This window comes from Symphodus melops (assembly GCF_947650265.1).
Source record: "Symphodus melops genome assembly, chromosome: 8".
In the NCBI taxonomy this organism is placed as follows: domain Eukaryota; kingdom Metazoa; phylum Chordata; class Actinopteri; order Labriformes; family Labridae; genus Symphodus; species Symphodus melops.
This window is the reverse complement of record NC_136698.1, coordinates 12,400,883-12,425,981: the sequence shown is the minus strand read 5'-3', so window position 1 is coordinate 12,425,981 and position 25,099 is coordinate 12,400,883. Positions and strand designations below refer to the sequence as shown.

At 38.8% G+C, this 25,099-nt stretch overlaps 2 protein-coding genes across 2 annotated transcripts; both read left to right on the top strand.

Annotated features, from left to right (window-relative positions):
* The first annotated feature begins 226 nt into the window (after nt 1-226).
* mcoln2 (mucolipin TRP cation channel 2) lies at nt 227-14,455 on the top strand. The gene is made up of 14 exons (XM_079349630.1): nt 227-449; nt 1,065-1,218; nt 1,681-1,854; nt 2,314-2,470; nt 2,676-2,754; nt 2,856-2,952; nt 3,164-3,263; nt 3,941-4,053; nt 4,546-4,695; nt 5,399-5,500; nt 5,781-5,903; nt 9,384-9,590; nt 10,141-10,274; nt 13,969-14,455. The coding sequence occupies exons 1-14, from the start codon at nt 406-408 to the stop codon at nt 14,003-14,005; spliced, it is 1,671 nt and encodes a 556-aa protein (XP_079205756.1). The 5' UTR covers nt 227-405; the 3' UTR covers nt 14,006-14,455.
* Nucleotides 14,456-15,794: 1,339 nt separating this feature from the next.
* Nucleotides 15,795-22,683, top strand: lpar3 (lysophosphatidic acid receptor 3). Its single transcript, XM_079349629.1, has 3 exons — nt 15,795-16,055; nt 17,416-18,170; nt 20,768-22,683. Exons 2-3 carry the CDS (start codon nt 17,429-17,431, stop codon nt 21,094-21,096), a joined length of 1,071 nt encoding a protein of 356 aa, XP_079205755.1. The 5' UTR covers nt 15,795-16,055; nt 17,416-17,428; the 3' UTR covers nt 21,097-22,683.
* The last annotated feature ends 2,416 nt before the right edge of the window (nt 22,684-25,099 follow it).

Sequence of the window (25,099 nt, the reverse complement as noted above, 5' to 3'; positions counted from 1 at the left end):
GTCAATAAATCAATCCCAGTGTATCGTTCAAGCAGCCATGAACACGCAACATCCCTTAATGGACGAGCAGCGCCACCTGGCCACAGTGTACCTTCAGGTCGGTAGCAGGCAGTCACATGTTGCTCATGAACTTAACAGTAAAGACTGTCACTACACACACGCGCGCACGCGCGCGCGCGCGCGACACGACACACAAACACAAACAGCGACCACTTCTGCCCCCTGGGCCATAAACTGAGCTCGCGCTACGCCTGAAGCTCATTTCCTGATTGGATGAGTGGACGTCGCGTGCTGACAGACAGACAGCTGAGAGAAGTCGTTTCTGCTGCGAGTCTACGCCTGTCAACCTCTTCATAAGTAGCCTACAGACTAACTTCACAGAAGTGTCCACGCGGAAAAGCATTCATGGAGTTATTGACTCGGTACCTGGACAGGAGTAACTCAGTTAGGTAAGTGGGTTTTTCAGTGACTGACTGAGTTGCGAAGGAAATCAGTGTTTTATTACTTTAGATATATTTCCTTACCTAAATATAAAATGATATTATGATATTACCATACCAAAATTACTATAAAGCGTGCTTTAAAGCCTTATTATGTTTGTCTCACGTGCAGCCTAAGTCATAGCTCAAACTTTCGTGCAGGTATTTAATACAATGTTTTACCTGAAGTAAGCTTACTGTAAAATATATAGTTCGACTGACACTAAAGGTATAAGTGAAGGACGGTACATTTGTCCTATGTCAGTGTGAGCTTCTGGCAAAAAAAAAACTGTTGGCAAAACATTGAAACTGAGCTAACCTTGGACTTAAACCCAGGCAGCATGAATGCAGCCAGTGTACTCAGTACAGGGAGTTCTTCCTGTGAGAGATGACAAATCTGCTGTACTGAAAAATATACAGCCCATGTCTCAAGTTCATGATCATGACATTTTTGTTTTCACTTCTGTTTTTTGTCCTTGACTTGATAATCTGGCTTCTTAATACAAAATCAAGGTTAATTTAGTGTAAAGTTTCTGTCACACGGCTCTGGTGTGATATTACTTTGTGTTGTTACTTGTGTTTCAGCTCTGTCTTGACCCAAGAGGTTATCAGGGAGGAGACGCTGAGGGATGACCTAAAGTATTACTTCATGAGCCCGTGTGAAAAGTACCAGGCCCGACGAAATTTACCCTGGAAGATGGGGGTGCAGATCCTTAAAATCATCATGATCACTACACAAGTATGTATTGTGGGATTATTGTATATTTGGAAAGACCTTGAAAGACGATTCACCCAGACTGTTTCCTGCCGGAGCTGTTATTTGTCCAAGACGGGAAGCCAGTAAATGTGAATTTGTGTGGGTGTTTGTGTTCACATGTTTTTGACAACTTCAAGTCTCAAATGAGATGGGGAGTGTGTCTGTTTATTTCAAGTAAAAGATGATGAAATAAGCCCACCACACCCATACATCTGAACCCTGCTCTCCTTTCTACAAGCTGCTTTAACACTGATAATAAAGGAATTTGATGTTATTCTACTAAGAATAATCATTTTGTATCAGTAGAAAAAAAAGTAATGCATAAACAAAAAAGGAAAAAAACAAGTTTTTAAAGCAAAATAAAGTATCGACAATGGAGCACCCTGTGTTTTGAGAGAATATTGATTATCACATGAAGCATGCACCTTTTTGTGTCCTCTGTAGCTCATCCTGTTCGGCCTCAACAACCAGCTGGTGGTGTCCTATAAGGAGGAGAACACGATGGCTCTGAAAAACCTTTTCCTGAAGGACTACAGTGGAGTGGATGAGGACGACTACTGTGTCGCCGTCTACACACAGGATGACGTCTATGACAGTCTGTTTTATGTCCTGGATCAGGCAAGTTTAACTACTTACATTCCAGTGTTTGTGTCATTGAAAAAGGAAAATTTCAAAAATAGATTTAGTTTTACGCTTTTTATGCCTTTTATTGGAAAGACAGGACAGTGGATAGAGTCAGAAATCAGGGAGAGAGAGAGAGAGGGGAATGAAATGCGGAAATGCCTGACCTTCCTCTTTTGAGGACTTCGACCTCTTTATGTGAGGAGTGCACACTAACCACTAGTTTAGTTTCAAGGCATTTTTCATGGTACACCACATCCTAAATGTTTTAAAAGCAAAGTAAGGAATATGGACTGGGATGAGGTGTCATCGATCATTCCCCTGTTGTCTCTGGTTATCCTAAGAGACACTCTACTGAATGACAATTATCATACTTTGTTTCTACCTGGCCTTATGTGTTACACTCTCTCCAGATTCTCAACAGTGTGTTTTATCAGACTCATCTTATATTCATAGTACAGCCAGTTGGGCCACCTTACTGTGGGTCCCATCGGTTACGCTGAGGATGACGACGGCAAGCTGCTTCCTCTTACCATCTGTAAGGAGTACTACAAGAGAGGCACTGTGGAGCCTTCAGATGAGGCCTATGACATAGACGCTCAGCTGGAAACAGGTTAGTAATGATAAGTAAAATCCCTGACTAATTTATTTTTATTTTTAGATGTAAACGCCTCACAATTGAAGTTAATTATTGTATCATATTGTTCATATGATATATTTTGTTTTATTATATCACATCAAATGATGATTAATAACAAGCTCAGTATTTGTTGGTTAAGCATTAAGACATCATACCATGTTTTTCTCCTCTCTCTTAGTTTGTATGTCACATGATCCAAAGACTGCGAACAAATGGAAAACCCAGAATTCATCCTTCTTTGAGCTGGACTTTTACAGGTATTCCTCGATCTATTTGTTTATTTGATTCTCTGTGTATTAGCAAAGACATCTGATTATATTCAAAATGTGCACTTCAAACACTCCCAATGTACTTTCAGGCTTGTTGACTTGAAAATGACCTTCCAGCTGAAAGGAATCAACCTTCAAACGGTGAGATCCCGGGAGTTACCTGACTGCTACTCCTTCTACATTCAGGTGCGGTTTAGCTGTTTGTTGGGTTCATTATTAAAATTAGGGGACATAATGTGAGCACTTTGACATGTCGAGCATACAGGCTGCCGATTTATCTTTTCAAACCAAATGTACATTATAATAGAGTTTCAACAAACTTCTCACAACACATTTGATGATAAAGCAACTGTGTCTCATCTTCATACTGATGTATACCCCTGATCTGGTTTTTTAGATAACATTTGACAACCAGTGTCACAGTGGAAAAGTGAAAATCTCCCTTGACATAGATGCTCAAAGTAGTGCCTGTCGAGACTGGAACATATCAGGGACAGGTAAGGTGTTGTTATTTATCGTGTTTGAGGAACAAACATAAAGAGGAAAAACTATGCTACAGAATTAAAGCTCAGAAGGAGGCTGTATTTGCACAATATATATATTTTTTAAATAACAAGAATGTATTCTCTCATTTTGGTTTATAAATCTGAGAGAAGAATTTTTCAACCAAACAACTTTACATGAATTGGCAACAATACAGATAACAGTTATTGCAGTCATCTTATATATTCTATTGTAATATTAACACATTATAATGTCAAAGTTAATGCATGTTTATATTTTCATTTGACGTGCTGAATTATCAGAAAGCATCGAAAAGTTCTTAAAGAAGGGAAACAGATGTTTATTGACTGTACATTTGAAAACTGTTCATATTACATTTTTACAAAGACTGCTTGTAGATAATTCAATGCAATCATCTTCACCAAACTTTTTGCCCTTAATGCAAGTTCAGTCAACTCTTACTGTTGACTGTTGGAAAGGCGTTTTCCAGTAAACCCTTAGTTTACCCTTATCAGTTGTGTGTGTGTGTGTGAGAGTGTTGTAAGAGATAAACCTTTTTACATACACACACACATGGATACACACGCACACATATTTCCTTTTTGTATGATTGAACTGCAACTTTATACGTTTTTCACACAAACTCATTCAGCTCTTGTCTGCCTTTCAGCTCAGAAAAACACTCACTATCTTCTGGTATTTGACGGCTTCGTCATTCTTGTTTGCCTGACATCAGCTGTGCTGTGCACCCGCTCCATCGTTCTGGCAGTCAGATTACTCCAGGTCAGCTGATCGATCTTTGACCTCATTGAGTGCATTTACATGGACTTCAGTATCCTGGTTTTGATTGGGGTTTTAAGTATCCAGTTTTGGTGCATGATAACTTCATATCCCAAATAAAACCGTGATAAGGCTCAAAACTGGGATACTAAAAAATCTTGAAAAATGAAAAATCTTTTTTCCCCTTCCCTTTTTTGGTTTTTAGGTAAACAATTTTTGTTTATTTTCTTTTCTCTTTTTTTTTGGATCTGTTTCATCTCTTTTTTTGTTTGTTCTTCTTAAGCTAAATGTTATATGAAGCACTATATATTCAAATTCACTCCATAATGCTTTTTATAATACCACATATTTACAGATACAGTATACTAGTCTTTGATTACTATAACGAGGATGCAGTTTGTCTAATGTTAACATTTAGTCATAGTGGATCTGACTTTTTTTCACGCTTTTATTTTTAGAGGCTTCATTTGTGTTTGTTTGTTTGTTTGTTTAAAGAGGTTTTCCATGTTCCTCCATGAGAACTACAATCGTAAAGTATGTGAAGAGGACCGGAGCGAGTTCCTGAATGGCTGGTATGTTCTGGTTATCATCAGCGACCTCTTGGCCACCGTTGGATCCATACTTAAGATGGAAATACAAGCAAAGGTAAAACTGCTCCGACACTTCACTCTTAGGGAGAAAGTAACTGTACAGACTTAGATAAATGTATTTCATATGTCAAATGAATGTAAGAGGAGAGGCAAAATCCTAATGCTGTAATAGTAACATACAGTGATGAGTTATCTTCAAATCAGCTTTAGTAGAGCTAACAGTGTGGCATCGCCTTTGATTTTACAGCTAGTTATTTATTAAACACTTAAGAAATAAAATCACAGGAAGGTGTCAGTGTCTGGTGCACTTTGGAGCGAAACAACATAGACACTGTCGAGACTAGTCTGCGCATACATTAAGACTAACTGCTCTTTCAATGTACTCAGTAAGAAGTTGTGTAATAACACTATGAGCAAAAACGCCACAACATATCACTCTAGTTAAAAATTAAAGGGATGTTGCTCTCGTGCAGTTTCACTTTGTACCTACAGAGGTAATAAAACAGCTCACACAGATTATGTCACAGCTACCACCTACATCTAAAACATCAATAATTACAGTAGTCTAGGTTTAGGTCGCCCTAAACTGTAACTCTTCCTGACTCTGTGGTAACCTAATTGGTTAAGCAGAGTGTGTCACGTTCACAAACACAATATATGCTGGCTCATCCTACTGTCTCTTATTGAAGGCTGGTTTGAAGATTGAAGGTAAATATCTTTCTCACTGCTCTCCTGGGTTTTTTTTTTGTATTTCATAGAGTCTGACCAGTTATGATGTGTGCAGTATCTTTCTGGGAACGTCTACATTATTGGTGTGGGTCAGCGTGATCAGGTACCTCGGATACTTTCAGAAATACAACGTGAGTCTTTGACCCTTTTCGTCTCACTGTTGAGCACTTTTGTCTGAACTAAAACGTGTGTGTGGCAGCTATAGTTTCAAATGTAATGTTTCAAACTGCATGGCACATAGTTGTGAAATAAGGAAAAAAAAAAAACCTGACTAAGCTAACAAGAGAAGTCTGAGAAGAGATAATGTTTTACAGATGATTCACTGTACAAGATTACGTCGAACACTTTTATTGGGAAGTGAAGATGAAGAGTTTCTGATCACAGATTTTAGAAATCAAATGTCTGTTTTAGGTGTTAATTCTGACCTTGAAAGCAGCCTTTCCCAAAGTCCTTCGTTTCTGCTGCTGTGCTGGCATGATCTACCTCGGCTACACCTTCTGTGGCTGGATCGTACTGGGGCCATACCATGAAAAGGTAACTATGACGACTGGTTTGAGGGAAACACAGGATATGCAGGTTTGAGAAGTGGTTTTGTTGGTCTGAATCCCCCGCTCTTGAAGTCATTTGCAGTGTTGCGATTGAAATAAGAGGAACTAGTGGTGCTTGTTTTTACTGACTTTGCCAACAGTAATCTGGCAGAATTGCTGAGGCCAGTAAAATGAAGTTGCATCAGAGAGGTACAAGATTTACTGTGTGAATGTTCACATCTTTAAATTAGCTTTGACAGCATTTTTTTTGTTTGTTTTTTTAAAGAGGATAGTCAAAACAAAAGAAAAAAAAAACAGATGAGTGACAAGGAATGCTGAAGTCAGTCTTAAATTTGTGTTTTTATTCTGGGAAATATTGAGTTCTTAAATGCTATGTGAGAAGTATGTTATTGATTTAAACGGCTAAAAATAAAAACAGAATAGAGGTTGTCTTAAAACTGATTTATAAAAAAGTGTTTTTCTAATGGTGAGTTTGAAGTTAAAAAGCAGTTTATTGATTAAGAAGAACCCTTTCAATCCTGCAGATTGAAGAAACCTAAAAAAGGCATTTGACTTCCTTTGACTCTAATTCAACCACTAGGTGTCAGTGTATGTCAGTTTATAGAAAACTTCAGCAAAGTACAAGAATCAGAAGCACTACAATAAGCAGACAGCAGAATAACAAAAATCCCAACATTTCGGTTTCATAGTTCATTGATGTAACAGTGGCCATTCAAATTTTGTATTTTCTCTTCATCCGAAAAGAAGTAATCTTTTCCATTATTTGGACCTGAGGGTTTCCAGTCCATGTGAGAAAATCCTTTTGACAATAAGTCCAAGCTCTCAACAGGAAGATAGTCCTAGAGTGGACGGAGATCTCCAGAAATGTACCCTTCAAGCGCAGCACTCTCATGAGGAAGTACAGAAAAGATCTCTTTGTACCACATAGTTACAGGAGGAGGATTCACTTTGATCCACTTTAACAGAATACATTTCTTTACTAATAGCATTAGTTTATCCAGCAGGAAGGAAAAGTTGTTGGAAAACAGACCAAGACAGAAGAGTCGAGGATCCTTTACTTTAGTTTCAAAATGCTGCTGAGCTCTTCGGTTATACAGGGCCAACACCTTAGCCAGAAAAGGTGACTATAGTCCAACTTCCCAGTTTCAGACAATTCATTACCCTTTTATAAAGTGATGTATCTGCAGGAACCTGGAAACATATTTCTCAGATATGTAAGACTGAAGCGGAAGTTGACGAAAAGACCTGAGGATACCATCTTTGAACAAATCTCCAATAACCCAAATGCCTTTGGATTTTATAGAGAATAAAAGATAATAATATAGAGAACTAATCCTCAACCAGCCAGGATGATGCCAGTATTCCCACAGATGGGTATCAGCATGACCAAATTATTCTTCCAAAATACAGAGTGAAATCCCTACAGACCCTGATGGAACTCTAAACTATCAGTTTACTTTGACCTGTTTATTTGCAAACAGCAGTGGAGTCGGGGCAACCCATTCTGGTGCCAGGCTGCTTGTGATGACACTAGCCCCCCCCCCCCCCCACCCCCACCCCCGTGTACACCCAAACACACTGTGAGCTTTTACCTCCAGATTGATATGCATGCTGAATCACATTCAGAAGTTGATGAATGTTTAACAGTGAGAGGGGATTCTGAATGCATCCAGTCTGATCTGAGTATTTCTTCCCCTTTTTTCAATATGCAAGCCTCATCAAAAACTGAACAAGCTGCTGTGCGGTTATAAGCAATAAAAAAAAAAGAAAAGCATTTTAAGAGCACACAGGAGACATTTGGACAGGGAGAGACCATAACTTGGAGAGCAAGTGCATGTGTATTTAGCAAGACAAATTATTTACAGAAGTCCAAGGATGCAGGAGGCGTCTAAACGAGGCAGCGCTAGTACAGTACTGTAGGAGAGCCAGATGTGAGACTGAATAACCTGCCCCAGGCAATTCTCACTGAGCAAGTAAAAAAGTGTTGATAATGTGAAATTGAAGAGGAGTACGTACTGTAAATAATTTGTGGGCTGAGTTTAGGTACATTTTGTTAAGGTCAGTTTACTTGTAGATGTTCACAATTTCTAGACCAGAGCTTATATTAGTCTTGTAGGGACAGTTTCAATTAAAAAGCATTTTCTTAATATTTTTGAATCTAACCCTAACCCATAAAGAGGATCAATTGTGAAATACACATTTTCGTTTCATTTATTTATCTTCAGGCGTTAACGTGGCGAGACCTGCAGTGGTTTTTCTGCAGGAAGTTGTTGGTAAAACAAGTTTCAGTTCCCTGTGTTTTCAGCACAACACTCGTCTGATATTCTGTCATATTAACATTTCAGTGGCTTAGGGTGTCTCCTGTAGTGTGCCTTCAGCCCTCTTAGGCTCCTCTCTGTGTATTTACTGTAGGAATAAACAGAGGATGTACTGGGACTCGGCATCCCACACGTCCTCAAGTGTTATGCCCTGGAATCCATACCGTCACAGTGGGATGTTGTGTTTAGATACTATCACACTCCGCTGGAGCTCTTTCATAATGTCTCTCCCTTTTTAGCCATCTGTCTCTCTGTTTGTCTTTCTACCTTTATCACTTCTTCCTTATCAACCATCCTGTTTCTGCACCTCCTTCTACTTATTTTGAACCTCATCTCTGCAGGGATTCCTGTTTTCTTCCTGTACAGTTTGAAATTGAGACATTATGTTAAACTTGCTTGCATGAGGTACTTGTTTACAGCAGAAAAAGCTGGTATTGTTTTTATTGTTTCTGACTCACTTTCCGGTTTTAAGCCCTTTTCTTGCAGTTCTCCGTCTTTTTGGCTTGCTTACTAGCTTAGTTGGCGTTTTTAATTTGATAATTGAAAGATCTGAAAGACCTATGATGGTTGACAAACGTATTCTATAAGCATAAAGGTGCAATTTCTGTTTTGAACTGTTACTTCGAAAACAATTCTAAATCTGACAAAACAAGCTTGTTTGTTTTTTTTCAAAGTCATTTTTGAGGCCTTTTTACCTCCATTGAATAGGACAGCTGTAGAGAGACAGGAAATGCTGTGAGGAAGAGAGTCGATGACGTGCAGCAAAGCAAACCCACTGCCACTGCTACGTGGACTATAGCCTCTGCACATGGGGCGTACATAATAACCACTTCGCTATTATGCGCTCCCAATAGGAAACTTTTTTCAGACATTTTTACAGACAGAAAAATTGTGCCTTTAAGTGACTTGATTGTTAAACTACTTCTAGCAGACCTTTGTGGTTCCTTAAATTGAAAGTACTTAAAAAAAAAAACCTATACACAATATCTTGTAATTATCAAGAAAAAAACATCAGTAACAAAGATTGATTGTTTAATGGAAATCTGTATTTGTTGGCTTTACAACTATCTCAAAACGCCTCTGATTTGATCATGGTCCATGTGTTTACTTTCAAATCTGATCTTATATCCTCTCCTCCATCGCTCTAGTTTGAAGGCCTGAGTCGTGTGGCAGAGTGTCTGTTCTCCCTTGTGAACGGTGATGACATGTTCACCACCTTTGCCCAGCTGAAGGACAAAAACACTTTGGTGTGGCTCTTCAGCCGGGCCTACCTCTACTCCTTCATCTCGCTCTTCATCTACATGGTTCTGTCGCTGTTCATCGCCCTCATCACTGACGCATATGAGACCATAAAGGTACATTTAAAACATCTCATACAAGGGAATCAGTAACGAACAGAACGTCAATGAGAGATACAGCGCTTCAATTACTCTTTGAGATGTGAAATATAAATTAGTGTGTGTGTGTGTGTGTGTGTGTGTGTGTGTGTGTGTGTGTGTGTGTGTGTGTGTGTGTGTGTGTGTGTGTGTGTGTGTGTGTGTGTGTGTGTGTGTGTGTGTGTGTGTGTGTGTGTGTGTGTGTGTGTGTGTGTGTGTGTGTGTGTGTGTGTGTGTGTGTGTGTGTGTGTGTGTGTGTGTGTGTGTGTGTGTGTGTGTGTGTGTGTGTGTGTGTGTGTGTGTGTGTGTGTGTGTGTGTGTGTGTGTGTGTGTGTACAATAACAGTGTGAACCACAATTCCCCCTATTAATAATGTATATAAAATTAAGTAAATGTATAAAATAAATAAAAAATGTGAACTGTGTTTGTCACAAAAGCAGTACAAACATGCACACAATAAAAGCTCTGGTTTGAGGGGGGGGCGGGTTTTCCAATATATTTTCATTGTTCTTGTTTTTTCCACTAACAGAGATATCAAAAGGAAGGATTCCCGTTGACAGACCTTCAGAAGTTCCTCCGAGAGCAGAAAGATTTTCCTGTTTTAGAAGAGAGCAGTCAGACAGACGCCCAACTCCGATACCCAGTGCTGTGCTGCTGCCAGAGGTACAACACTGTTTGCAGTCACGCTATCAAACTTAAATCATGTTTAACTTTGGTTCACACACCCTGCTGCACACACACTCACACCTTGAAAATGCTCTGTACCAACACAACTTCTAATCACTGAAACATGAGCGATGTTATGGTGTTCCTCAAGGGCACTTCATCATTTACCACCAACAACCTGCTCTGTAACTGTTCTTCTTGGCTTGTTGTTCTCATAAAACATTATGAGAAGAACTTATTATACTTTGTATCACTTCAACAGCTGGGAAGAATTGTATGTTACTTCACAACAAGAACATCTCATTGTTTTGGCACTTATTAAAGCTCTTTACAGAAATTCCTTAGAAGTTATTCTCTTATTAATAAAATCACTCTGGGCAAGATTTTGCCTTGTTAATGGATAAAACCTCAGTAGAAAGTTATAGCAAGTAAAAAGATCTTTAGGTCTAGTAGTTGGATGCCTTCTTGCTATAAAGACAAGTAAAATTGAGCAATTCAGAGCTTTGCTCCTACTCTGGAAAACCAGAAGCAAAGAAATATCAGCTTTTGTTGTGGGTTTAGAGACATATATCTAACCAGCGTTGCCCAATGTGTCCAATAATGCAAAGGGCTGGTGAAGTTACAACCCCTGCTGATTTACAAACATTTAACTTCAGACTAACCTTATCTAACGTTTCCTACTGTTTTAATGAAATGTCATAGAGGAGACATGAGATTATTTTGGAAATATTTTCAAACTGTGCATCTATTACCAAAGGAGAAATATATGTACAATATGATAAAAGCTTGGCATAGCATGAACAAAAGGACCAGTAACCAGCAGTCTTTCTGTAAAAGCCTTGAGTTTGAGCAAACAGGTTATTGCTTTAAATGATGCAACAGAAATGATTGGTCCCTCTCAGTAGTCAAATTGGAGTTCAATTTATCTGAGGTAGATAGTGGTATACTGGAAACTACTATGTAAAGCAGGATGTTTTATATACCGCACAGCTGATATCTCACCATATTAAATCACTGTCTGTTTCCCCACATCAGTGTGCCTGCTTGTCAGTCTTTATTAAATTAATTTAAAAAGGAGAAAGAAACATTACACATACTATAAAATTACACAATAAGCGCAAGACACATTGCTCTATATCTCTCTGCTTTCAGCTCATTCCTTTTCTATGAGCCAATCTCTATCATCAGCAGGCAGCAGACTGCAGTGGAGTTTCCTCCACACTGTGGTTTGGCTCAGGCTTACGTGGTCTGAGAGCAATGAAATTAGTGGTGGGAGCTTTGCAGACACACCCAGTGATGGTCTGATTACAGAGAAACTCTGGCTGTACACTGGGAAGAACCCCCCACCTCTCTGCTGTGTTGCTTCCCAAATAAACAGCCCATGGTCAACTTTAAAGACTTGAGCCAGAAGAGTTTTGTTGAAGCGGTGAGATAGAAATTATTTGTTTGTAGCATTATAAACTCCAGCTTTTAATATGGAGCTCACTGAAGTTTAATCACTAGTGTGTGTATTTGAGTGAATCTGTTTTTTTTTTTTTTTAAGAAGTCTTTATCCCCTCTTACTTCTTCACTTTCTTATTCTCCGTTCTGTAATCAGATGACATTTCTGTCATCTCGTTTATTAACAAGCGTTTTATTTCACCACCTGTATTTTTAAATTAGAGTTTAGACGTCATGCACAACTTGGAGTCCTTGCTTCCTCTTTTAGTGTCTGTCTTACTCTGGCTGTTAGTTCTGCATTCCAGGTAAATTCACAGAATAGATTTTCAATAACCAGTGAAACTTTCCTTGATACAGAGACAGCATTTGACTAAGCGTGTAAATCCAGATATTTCACGAAATTCTTCTTACAATTACCTGATCACTTGGATTGATCAGAGTAAGAGACGAACAGTAAAATATTGTCAGCATATTTTATGCCTATTGCCCCTTGGTTTTTAAAAATGTTTTTCTCTCAGTTTTGGATCAATTAGGTGTTTAATGGGAGGCTTAACTGCAAACAAGCTCTCGTAAGGCTTTTACACTTGTAGAAAACTCCTGATATTAGCCGGAGTAGCCGTATGTGAATGCAAACAGCCCGAAACAGGTCCTGATATTCTTCTGACCTGGCTGTTCCCAGTGGGGGGTGTGGGGGGTGGTCTCTGGAGGTGAGATGTGACTTAAAAAAATGATGTGGACGAAGCAACGTACTCCGCTATACAACGCTATAATGACAAAATGTTCCTTTTATATCAATGGTACATGTAATTCAACATTATCAACAAAAGAGTGGAGAACTGTGCAGCAGTAGTACATAAACGTCACTCCCCCTCCCATTGGCTCAAGGTGAATTCTCCTCACATTTGCTCTCTTAGATTTGCTAAATATCAGGAGTTTTTTCAGGAGTTATCCGCAAGAATGAAAGCCCTACATCAATCATAGTCTGCAGAGAGCCTGTAAAAAATATGTTTTTTCTTACATTGTGTCAATAGTTTTTCATTTCAAGGCTTTTCCCTCCTTATTGATTCACCAGATGTTATCACTCTGCTGTCGTCTCCTCGTGCTCTACGGTGTTTTCTACCACCATGCCATCCAGTTTCCCTGATGTCTTTAAGGAAGTGTAGTCTCGGTTACATAGCCATTATGTAACAATCTGTAATAGAGCAACATAACACAGGAATGACAGCTAATTATGCATCTCCTCTGTTGAGTTGTGTGTAGAATGGCCCTTTAGAGTGAGCTAACTTTTTTTGTCATTAGGACTCTGTAATTGCAGTCATTTCCAGCCTCTGGACTAAACAAATTTCATCTTGGCAAATGTCTTTATCTCACTGCGGCCACAAAAATTAGATCAGCAAACATGTTATTGTCTTACTGGATGAAATTTCATCTTCATGTAATCTGCCTCTTCCTGCTTGTATTGCAATGAGTTAACATGTTTAAAAGTAAGTAGGTTAGGAAATGAATCACCCTTCTAGCATACATGAAGCCAACATAATAATGGGTAGCAGTAATATACTGTATTATGTATCAAGACACTTATAAGACTTGTCAATGGTGAATCTGTGACAGCCAAGACAAAGAGACGTTTAACAAATGAACTTAACATATAACTGAAAGTCTGAAGTGAACATTCGAAGTGGTTTTGCTGTAAATCCAATAATTCAACAAAAATTTCCTGGTTTCTGTAAAATACATTCACATCCTCAAATGACTGCAGCAGATTGTGGAACAGAGAGTCTGAGACGACCACAATGTAGATTTGATGTAAAATGAAAAGACAGAAATGTTTTCTGTTGAAAGCAAACCCAAGAAAGTGTTCAAGAGGAGCCGTGACAAAGCTATCATTTCCAAAAGCCATGTTTGGAGAATTTATTCTCTGCACAATCTGACATTCAGATCTCTTCTGGAATTATTTTGTTTTTATCCATTTCTCTTTTCCCGTCAGGGCAAAACACTTCATGCAGGTGGAAATGCAGAAAGTAAAGAAACACGCCTTAACTGAATGTAAAACAATTATCAAAACTCTGGCTCCCCAGTTCTAAACAATGTTTGCCAACACGTCTCTCATGTATGTATATGCAAACCATGTTAAATCTTTATATACACTTGTGTTGACAATTACTGGTTGATGACACAAGTAGATAGTATGTTTGTCTTAAGCTGCTGTTGAGACATCAGGTGTCTAATGCTGTCTTTTGTGTTATTGCAGAGTTCCTGAAAATGATGATGTCATACTGATTAGTTGACTGGTGTCAAATCTCCAGATACGACAACTCTAGGAGGAGGAGGATGCTGGAAACAGGACTTTACATGTATGATACAGACTTCAACTGAAGCTGTTTTACTGCTTATTCCCAAGAAGCAGAGAGTTACTATTACAGGTGATTCTGTCAAGTGCAATATCGATACCAAAGAAGTTCCCTTTCTTGAACATGAAACTGGACTTCAAGCTTCAGAGTTAGAAAGGCAAACTCTAAAAAAAAAAAAAAAGTTCTGGATGCTTTGAGAGTTTTTACTTTGCTTTCTATGGTCATGTATTAACATGTATTCAGTGACCAAAGATATGAAATCTGTGTTTCCTGCATTTGACTTTGATGCAAAAGCGGATGAAATGCAACTTTCTGCAGAAGTAGATGTAATTTATTTGTCAAGTATTCTTCTTGTAAAAATGTCAGTAAAGCAGATATTTTCATTGTTTTGTTTTCTGTCTTTGCACAATCCTTTTTTTTTTTCAAAACCTTTGTCAAAGATAGACTTTAAGAAAACGGTTTACCTCATGGATTATTTAAGATTGTACTAATGTTGGTGACATTTGAATGCAGCAAACTTTGTCCTTATTAAGCAACTAACCTGCTCTTAAGGCTTCCGTTAATTGCGTAACACAGTCACAGCTGATTTGAGATCGAGTATGAAGGCAGATTAAAATGATGGCACCAGAGCTAGTGCATGACTCATTTTTATCATTAAATCTACAATCATGGTGAGATGTTGAGACAAGTTCAAAGCATCTCTAGACCATTCTTTCTGGATTTGCCATAAAGCCTGAGGTGCTTATGACACACATTTAAACAAAACACATTAAGTGACACCCATGCAGTATTTTTCCTTTTGTTGTAATGTGTTCTTCATACTAATTATTTGATGATTTTAAAGTGATATATGCTTCTCAAACAAGAACAATATTGCAGATATAGTTAAGAAAAACTGTAGATTGTCCACTCATTGAGAGATTAGAGGTATGACCCCCAGCTCCTGTGGCCCACATCATAGTGGTCATTCTTTGGGCAGGATATGAGATAAAACCTTAATTCAGCTTCTAGTGTGTGGAGTCAGTGCTAGAAGAATTACTTGCAGTAGGCCTACTGTATATTGCAGTTTTGTAAAAGTTCTGACACAGCGACAAAATGTGCTGCTTTATTCTGCTTCAAGTAAAAATAAAACCGATAAGTATCACAGTCGTTTAATATTGTCAGGAGTTCCCAATATGTACAGGGTTAAGGCCCTTCAGTTTTATAGGCTATAGCTTGTTAGTAGGTGGTGGAATCTGAAGAGCTCAGAGATTATAATCAAAAATCGTCCTTGCATTTTAAGGGCATTCCCCTGTTGTTTTAGTGTGTTAAATTAAACTTTGTATTTCAAGACATAAAATAAAGCCCGGTTAGAAGCTTAGAGGTGAAATCACTGAGTGGACTCAAAGTGAGTGGTTTTGCATACAAAACGTGAAAGGGTGTATACTTTTTGCCAAACATTTGGTAATCAATGTTATATCTAAATGTGTGTTGTTTTTGTTGTATCAAATGTTCTAAGTAAAGTAAAGTAAATGCTGCCAGCTTTCGAGAAAAATGAAGGTAGGTTACAATACTGTATACCTCTGAACTGTAGTTGAATAAAAGTAGAACATCAAATAAATAAACTGCTTCATAGTTGTAGTTTTACTTAACATTTGAGCATTACAGTTTAATTAACAAAATAAAGATTGATTGGTTAAATGCGTTTCCTGTTCCCACTTTATTTCAATGATCTGTGTATAATTGGGGCAGGGAGCTCGTGCGGTAAACGGGAGGAATTCACGCTCGAGGCTGGCTGGCACACGCCCTCTACGTCACCGAGCTCGAGCCTCAAAGTTAGGACGGTCCAACTTTTCTGACTTCACTTTTGTCCTCGCGCTGTAGCCGCTCATCTCCCCTCCTCAGTCCGCCTGCTGCTCAAAACTGGAGGGAAACATGCTCATAAACTCACGGAATATTTCACAATTTGTGGTCTACTGACGCAACACGACCAGCACCTTCGCCACAGGTAGACTCACCTGGCTCATTGTTCTTTCTTGTATCTGCCTTCTTCCTGTATTTGAACATCATTGACATACATGAGTAGGCTATAGGCTTTTTTTTTTAACTGCGTTCGAGGACATTTCTTTCTTTGCTGTTGTCGGACAGGTTACTCGGTGCGAAAATGTATTGTTTCTGAAGTCACAGAGAAAGTCGTTACTTTCGGCTGTATTACGTTGAAGCCTTGTCTTGCAGCATATTTGTGATGTGAACCCTGAAGAATGTTTGAACCGGTAGAAAATCGACAACAGTACCTTTCTAACATTTGAAGTTATAGTTAATTGAGTGCTTGTTGTGTTTCGCCTTATCTATATTGTAACTATAGCAACTATCTTGTTCAGCTTTAGTTGTGTATGGAGCTGTTTTCAGTTTGATTCAAAGCAGCTTTCTCCAAATTAACCTCTCCATTTGCATGTGCACTTGTCCTTTGCCATTTAACAGTGTTGGACTGTTGTAAAGTACAGTTACACTCTGTTAAAGGTAAATATTCAGTGAACTGTTAATTTAGTATTATTCTTTTCAGGGCCATTTCTTTTTCTCTCCTCTACAGTTTATTGGCAAACTAACATTACTACATTTATTTGACTGCTTTACTGGTTTTGCCACTAACTGATTTTTCGAGCTTCAAACATATAGGACAGCTTTATATAATACGATCAATAATTAAACCAGTGAATGCAAATACACTGCTGAAACAATGATCACTCAATTACCTGATTTTATTGTTTGTTTTGGTTCCAGCTTATCAAATGTAATACTGTGATGGTCATCTATATGCTAATTAAAGTTGTGTTTGGATATGTACCCAAGTAATTGATCACATCCGGTAGTGCAGGTCTCTAAATCTCTGATAGCTTTGTGAAAATGAGCGAAAACTATCCACATATCTTGACGAAGCAAATGACTAAAATGTTGACTTTTTATTTTCCTCACCATCTCAATTATAGCTGTATCAAATGTGAAAATGTTCCCTCTACATAATGTGAAGTTTACATTTACAAATAGGATTTATGAGGCATTCGTAAATCAAAGTATCCAACTGATAAACTAATTTTATAAGATTCAGTCTGGAGTTTATTGGATAAGTGTTTGAGAAAGGAATTGTGAAATATGATAATGTTTCACAAATTTTATTGCCCAGAAAATTAGTCAGACACTGGTCTGAAATCCAAACATACCAGATTAACCATCATCAAGGACAAAGCACAAAATACTTGTGTACTTTTCTCAGAAATTAACTTTCTGTTGATCCCCTGACCACTTGTTAATCTGGCTGAAGTCTTGAGAAATGCTTATAAATGTTATTGTTTTCTCTTTTCATTTCACAGACTCGACCCTAAAATGGCTCCTCAGAACCAGACCTGTCATTATAACGAGTCCATGATCTTCTTCTACAACAACAGCGGTGCTGATGATAAATGGTACAGTTCCCAGCTCATTCTGGTGCAGGTGGTGGGCTCGCTCTTCTGCTGCTTCATCTTGGTCTCCAACGCCATGGTCATAGCCGCTGTCATCACCAATAAGAGGTTTCACTACCCTTTCTACTATCTCCTCTCCAACCTTGCAGCCTCGGACTTCTTGGCTGGTATTGCGTACGTGTACCTCATGTTTAACACGGGTGAGGTGTCACGAAAGCTTACAGTTAAAGAATACTTCATCCGTCAGGGTCTGCTCGACGTCAGTCTCTCTGCCTCGCTAGCGAACCTGCTGGTGATCGCTCTTGAGCGCTACATTTCTGTCATGCACTGGAACGTCCACAGCAACCTGACGAAGAGAAGGGTGACCCTGCTCATCGTGCTGGTGTGGGCCATCTCCATCTTTATGGGGGCTGTGCCAAGTTTGGGCTGGAACTGTATATGCAACCTCAGCGACTGCTCCCAGCTGGCGCCCATCTTCAGCCGGAGCTATCTGGTCTTCTGGTCTGTGTCTAACCTTGTGGTGTTCCTGGTGATGGTGGTCATATACATGAGGATCTATGCCTATGTCAAGAAGAAGACGGCCATGCTCTCGCCTCACACCAGCGGCTCCATCAACCGCAAGAGGACACCCATCAAGCTCATCAAGACGGTCATGGTTGTGCTCGGTAGGTGCTGATCATTCAAATGTCTGTGCAGTCTCATTGATATAATAGCAAGCGAGCCGCAACATTTCCTGCAGATGTCAACTGTAAACACTGTGGTGCACAGCTGTGTTTAACCGTCAGCGTTTTGAAAAAGGTCACAAAGTCCAGGCCATTCACTGAGTCTCCGCTGATCCTGCTGGATTGCAACTCGTGTTTTCCTGATAAGAAAAACCTTGAGCAGAATGACACAAACACTTGAACTTTCAGGAAGCATTTTGAGTGCTTCTCAGTGATCTGACTGAGCCGTAAATGAAACCAAAGGACGTGTCATTCAAACGCCGCTTTTATTTCTCTCTATCCTAAATGTTGCTGCATCAAAGTCTACATGTTCTGAGTTTGTTCTCTGCTCGTTTTCCTGGATAGACATTATTCAGCTGATACGATTTTAAGATAGATAGATAGATACTGTATTGATCCCGAGGGAAATTCAATTACATCAAAACCACATTTTCATTAAAACGTACCTCTTAGGTGTATCTCCTGCCCAATCAACAGTTTCACCTTAAATTTCCTCCGACAGAATCGGCACTTAAAATGTTCAATCTTTTCATTTGTATTTGTGAGTCAGTCAGATTTTCTTTGTCTGGCTCTTTGTGAAGTTGTTACAACAGGAAAACACTTTGCAAGAGAGACAGAGTTTTCCCTCCCAGTGCGTTCCTGAAGAACTGAACAATAGTATGTAACTACAAGGCTTCTGTCGAGCGCTTAAATCAAGGGTTTTATACATAGTCATGTAATTAGAGCACAATAAACACAGATGCCATACCATAAATCAAAGAAACTCTGCTAATACTGACGCAGGTCAGATGAGTGCACTTTATATCGTCATATAAATCAAAACCAGCGTGACATAGTTTCATTGTGCTTTGTCTCTTTGGGTGATTAGTTTTTCCCCGGACAGGTGATGGTACAGTAAAGTAGCTTTTTGAAGGAATCGTCTGCTTCACGACTCGCTTCCAGACTGCTATGTAATTATGTATCCCTGCAAGGACACTGCTCCGCAGCCTGTGTGGCGTAACATCCCCACACCACCACCTCCTCCCAACGCTCCCACAAAAAGGAAAGAGGAGCAAGGCCTATACTTGACAACTTTTACAATTGCTTTCAAATGCTTTGCTGAGTATCCTTGTGCCCGTGGTGTGTTTGTACAGAAGTGTCATTGTTGGTGCAAATGTTAAAACGTAGCAGCTGGTGAGAAAAAGATGGTAGTATGTGGGAGACATAAGAAGAGTAAAGACTCCCAATCAGATCCAGGACAATAGAACAAAAAAAAAAGCTTTCTGCCTCGGGAGAAGTCTCAACTGGACAGACCAGTTTGAAGGCACCTTACCAACACATGCTTTGTTTCTACTGTACCCGAGTGAAATGAATGAGTGCACAAGCTTTAGATAAAGACAAAGGATGACATTGTAACTGGTGATTGCCTGCGCAGCCAGACAAACACTGAAAAAGGAAAGTGAAGAACAAACTCCTATTTGTTTAATGCTCGTGTAAATCTCCTCTCAGTCTGTTAGTAAGGTACTTTGTCTTCCAAGATCGTGTTTATAGTCTGAGAGTTAAAGAAACTACTCCAAGCTGATCAGATTTTGCGTTCACTATTATTGTAACCTCCTCTGCAAGCAAGATTTTATTTCTCCTGTGCTTCAGTATTCTAAAAAACTAAAAAAGAGGGAAAACTATTTAATGGGCCTCAACCTATTTAAATGTGCTTCACTTTGAACGTGTATTTGATCCGAGGTGAAAACAAAAGACGCAAAGGAAGAAAACTAAGTATAAAAAAAGCAATGCGTTTCAGGCAGTTAAAGAAACGATGTGTGTACCTCCACCAATTCTGTTTTATCTGTGTGCATGTGTCCGTGCCTGAGGGACAAAGAAGGCAAGAGAGCTGTTTAGAGCGATCCTTGTTTTTGTTCTGCAGATGCACTGAAGCCGTCGACGGGCTGGTCGTGTCAACATCACTGTTGGTAGACAAGTTGCTGCTTGTTGCTTCCTCTCGACTCCAGAAATCTCTTTAGTAGCTCTGTTTTGTGCCCAAACATGTTTTGAAATGGATGGTTAATAATTGGCTTCTTTGGTAGCCCTGAAACTTATTATATTTTTGACTAAACTGATGGCATTCAGTAATTCATTCAGCACATAGAATAAGGGAGGTGAAAACAACACCAGTAAAAGCAAACAAACAGCTTCATGTTCCTCTGGAAAGTATGAAGTTAGTCCTGATTTTATTTTTCTTTGAAGCTTCCCTAAAAATCAAATAGTCTTATTCACAATACGCCTACAGTCTGTAATGAAAATTTGGACTTTACCTTTAAGTAACAGAAATACACATTTGTTACATAAATACATGAGAAAAAGTAATGATGGTCATTTTTGTGAAGCAAAATTGAAAGGACACCTCTTTGCTTTCTTGCTGACTCGTAGGTGAGTTCTTTGAACTTCATCCACCTTTTTGTAAATTTAAAAATTGAGCTCTGAAACGCGTTGACTCCCGCACAAGAAAAAGATCTAAGACTGTATTCTTTTTTCAAAACCTTACTGATTTCTGCTTTTCCCTGAAGGTGCCTTTGTGATCTGCTGGACTCCTGGCCTGGTGGTTTTGCTGATGGACGGCCTTGACTGTAGGAGCTGTAACGTCATGAAATTAAAACGCTGGCTCCTGCTCCTAGCTGTAGCTAACTCCGTCATGAACCCCTGCATCTACTCCTACAAGGACGACGAAATGTGGGCCACCTTCAAAAACCTTTTGCGCTGCATTGGGAACGGCACGCGGCGCCAGCGGTCGACAAAAGCCAACGCCAGACCTCTCAGCTCTGCGCAGGACACGTGCACCAGCCAGCCTCCGTCAGAAGAGACAAAAAATGAAGAACAGGACATGCTAAAGTCCTGAAGATGTTTTAATTTTATTTTAAAGAACGAACAAAAAAACTCCAGTCCTGCTTTGCCTGGACCTAGATTATAAAGACACTGATTGGAGTCGACTCGGAGGAGGAACTGCAGCTTTATCTCCAGTCTGTGTCGGGGGATACTTGTCGGCTTCAGTTTTTAAAGTACTCCTCTCACTGCTGGCCAGCTGCTCCAGTATGTAGCTTGAGTGGTGTTGAGGTGGAGGTAAGAAGAGACTATGATGCACTGCGGGTATCCCAGATAGATTGAAAGAGTTGGATTTTACAGGTTTTAGACGCATGGGAAATTCCTGTTTTGTTTTATCCTGCCGTTCAGCACCTGGATAATACTGCACTCTTCTTGCTGAGGAAAGAGCCAAGAGAGACGTGTGGCGTGGACGTGTGTTCTTTTATTACAGGCAAAAAGGGTTGAAATCATGCAGAGTTCATTATTAAATATTTGTGTGATTATTGGTTATAACACTGTATGCAAGACATAGAAATGCAACTTCTTTATGGTCAGGTAATACAAAACTGAAGATTTTCATGCGTAGTATACCATTTTTAAATCTTCTGTTTTTAAACAAAGCAATCAGACGGACTTTAAACTAGTGTTCTATATAACTTATTGACATTCTGTCGGATGATTTCAAGAATAGTTAAAGTAATGTTCACTATTTTACAGCGAGCATACTCAGCCTGATCTCCAGTGATTTTTAGGGCCAATGTTTGCTGTTAATTTCAGCGTGGAAAATCACAGCCAGCTTTTCTCTTGTAAAGCAGGTTCGCCTCAATGGAAATGGATAACAGAGCCCCTTGTCTCATCTTTTGAATTCAATCCCTTCAGACTGAACAAACCGATTACTCCGTCCTGGTGCAACGTGTTAGGGAGAACGTGTCCTCCTCGTAGCATTGAAACGTATTCGCTTCAACTTTAGAATGGCTCCTGTTGTGCTGGAGAAATGGCTGCTCTCCTTAAGGTGCGGGGGTTGTAAAATGATGTTGCAACACACTGGATTCCTGCTCGAGGTTCAGCACACATCACCTGCAAGACCTGAAGAGGATATGACTGAATAGACCGCAACTATACACAAACACACACACACACACACACCAACACTTCTCGCCCCCACCAGGCAGGTCTGAAAAACTCCATTGCTAAATCATTGACATGGTTCAAATGACTCGTCTTTAACTTGCTGTACAGTATTTATTGCTCCTGCTGTAAAGGATATTATGTCATTAAAGCTGTTTTGTTAAAACCTTTGTAGTGTGGAGATGAGATTGCTGAGACTTTTTAATATGTTGGACATTTTATATTTTAAAAAACCAACTGAATAACATCGAATGTCATGTTTTGCTTTTGTTAGAAGACAAAAATGTGATGACATCAGGGTGTATTTTTGAAAAAGTACTTTTAGCTGTACTTCAGTCAAAAGTCTGACATGTTGTTACATATTTGTAGAGCAGAGTAGAAAAGGAAATGTTTAGATTACTGGAACTTTAAACAGGTTTAATATGTTTCGCTCATGTGAACAACAATGGGTCAAATGACATTTAATAAAATAATTGATAGTAATATTAAGACTTGACCTTACAGTTTCATGAATTTATAGTCTTGAGTGATTTTGTCTCAACAAGTTTTGGAGGATTGTTTTACTTATGACTCATTCAGTAAGTACTTCCCCTTTTGGTACCTTTACCTGAATGCTATAATAAAGCCAAAGGTTTATTTAGCTTCATACTTTTAATCCGGTTCAAATACCTCCTTAGATATAGGCATTTTCATTGGGCTCTTTTGTAGGTATTTGTTCTGATTTGCAAAATCAATCAATCAAACTTTATTTGTATAGCACTTTTGCATCACACACCTTTGCGTCATAATAAATCAAACTTCCCACATTTAAAGAAACTACGGTAAAATAACTAGATTAAAACATTTACGGACGGACTGAGGAAACTATCATTAATTCTTTAGTGAGGAAACACTGAAGGTTAAAAGTGAAATAAAACTAGTTGAGGTAAATGACATTCAGTTAAAATCTAAACTGAAAAGGTAGCTCTTGAGTTTGCTTTTAAAACAGTTTACATCATGTTTTTTCTTGAATGTCGCTCACACCACCCACTCTGCATCCACATTAGCCAGACCAAAACGGTGCAGGTAGATCCTGTTTGACCGAATCAGAATGTACTACTTTCAATCTACTTTCAAATAAAAATAATTGTCACTAACTGAAAAAAACATTTGGTTACATTGAAACAAACACTGTGTAGAAGTTGAAGTACTGCCTGGATTACCTGACACACAACCGATGATGAAGTACTGACACTTGAGATTTGCTCAAGAGCTACCACTTTAAGTTGACTGGCCCTTTTCAACCCGTTTAGTGTGTACCCTTTTTTCCTCTCAGACTACAACATTATTCTCCTTAAATATTAAGAGAAACAAAAATAATTCAAAAATGGTAGAAAAGGCTTGATACAAGAAACCAGTGAACTTGTATCAGTAAAAATGATTATAGAAAAATTAGGTTTTTACAGGAGCAAATTCTTCTCAAAATAAAAATTTACTGTTTTTTTTTGTTTGTTTTTTATTAATGACATACGTCAATACATCAAGATCCCAAAAGAAACTCCCATTAGACTATCTTAATGTGACAAAGACATTAGGGGATAGTTTTGTCTTGGAGTAAAACTGATGGTATTGTTGTAAATGGTTGACATTGCACATGCACCTTTGATATTTGCTGTCATGTGATCTGCACTTCATCAATTCAAAATGCTGATTTTCATTTTCCCATGTGAATGCAATACACCTCAGTAAGCTTTAATTAAAATCCCGTGAACATTAGTCCAGTCAACTCAGGCCCTAACCTGTCAAAAATCCTGAAAATGAAATGAGATGATATTTTAGCGCCAATGAAAACTGCTCATTTCGTGAACATAGCAGTTTAAAAATGTAGTGATTCAATTTGAAAGGATGCTGTTGAATAATATATACTGTGAATTTAGCTCATGTGTTCCCCTTAAAAAGCCTTTGAATCCTGTTAACGTTTCAAATCTCCCCTCTAATTTACTTAACGTTACATGCTTGAAATGACAGCCAGTTGTTCAGAACCTTTCACTTTTTGCAACCACAACACCACAGCAGTTTTTATCCCCTCTGTCTCTAGATGTCCTGCTTTTAAAACTTTCTAATCACATGTTACTTCCCTTCTGTCAGTAAAATCAAACATCAGACTTACTTCCCTAAACACCATAACAGCTGAAGAAAAGATCCAGTGCTGTGTATGTTGTTGAAAGAAAACTCCTTAGGATATAAATGACATTAAGTTGTACAATAGTTTAAGTTCATGTGTCACATCGAGGTTTGACTTAAATGAGTGCCATCTTTAAAGAACATGTTGGGAGTGTTGTACATCCTTTGTTGAGTTTTCTGCAGACCTTTGGGGACTGCTGTCTGCCACTTCAGCTTTCATTCCCAAAAGCATGAACTGTAAACTGTGTGGTGAGGCAGGCCCTTTTTCTACAGCTGTGCTGTAATTATGCATTCTTGAAAAGCCAATCAAATTTCACAGATGTTCAGAAATTCGGTCTTTTGGTTTGGTTTTTATTTTTAGTGTTAACAGATGTAGGCAGAGAAGGAAAATGTTCCTCAGTGCACAGGGTGTTTTTTAACACCCCTGGTAGCATAAAGGAGAAGACTCGTAAAGTGTGCAAGGTCAAAATTAAACCAGGAATTCATTGGTTTCTCTGACATTGTTTCAGCAGAAAATGTTTGTATAAAATGAAATCAATAAAACAAACGTAATATTGCCCTCTTTTAATTTCCCACCTGAGAAGTTTGATTGCTAGATTCGATAGCCATAGTTTTCTGAGGCAAATGTGAGTTAGAAATAAAAGTCAAGCGTTAAATGGCTACAAAGTTAGATACAAAGGACAGCAAACATGTTCAGGTTATAAGGCACAATTGAGAATTAGTCTACATATTATGATTCATTATTGAGG

Bases quoted from the DNA above. Each gene is read 5' to 3' on its own strand.
- mcoln2 (XM_079349630.1), top strand. From the start codon at position 406: ATGGAGTTATTGACTCGGTACCTGGACAGGAGTAACTCAGTTAG. The intron at 4,696-5,398 runs GTAAAACTGCTC...TGTATTTCATAG, and splicing joins AGATGGAAATACAAGCAAAG to AGTCTGACCAGTTATGATGT. The intron at 9,591-10,140 runs GTACATTTAAAA...TTCCACTAACAG, and splicing joins ACGCATATGAGACCATAAAG to AGATATCAAAAGGAAGGATT.
- lpar3 (XM_079349629.1), top strand. From the start codon at position 17,429: ATGGCTCCTCAGAACCAGACCTGTCATTATAACGAGTCCATGATCTTC. The intron at 18,171-20,767 runs GTAGGTGCTGAT...TTTTCCCTGAAG, and splicing joins GACGGTCATGGTTGTGCTCG to GTGCCTTTGTGATCTGCTGG.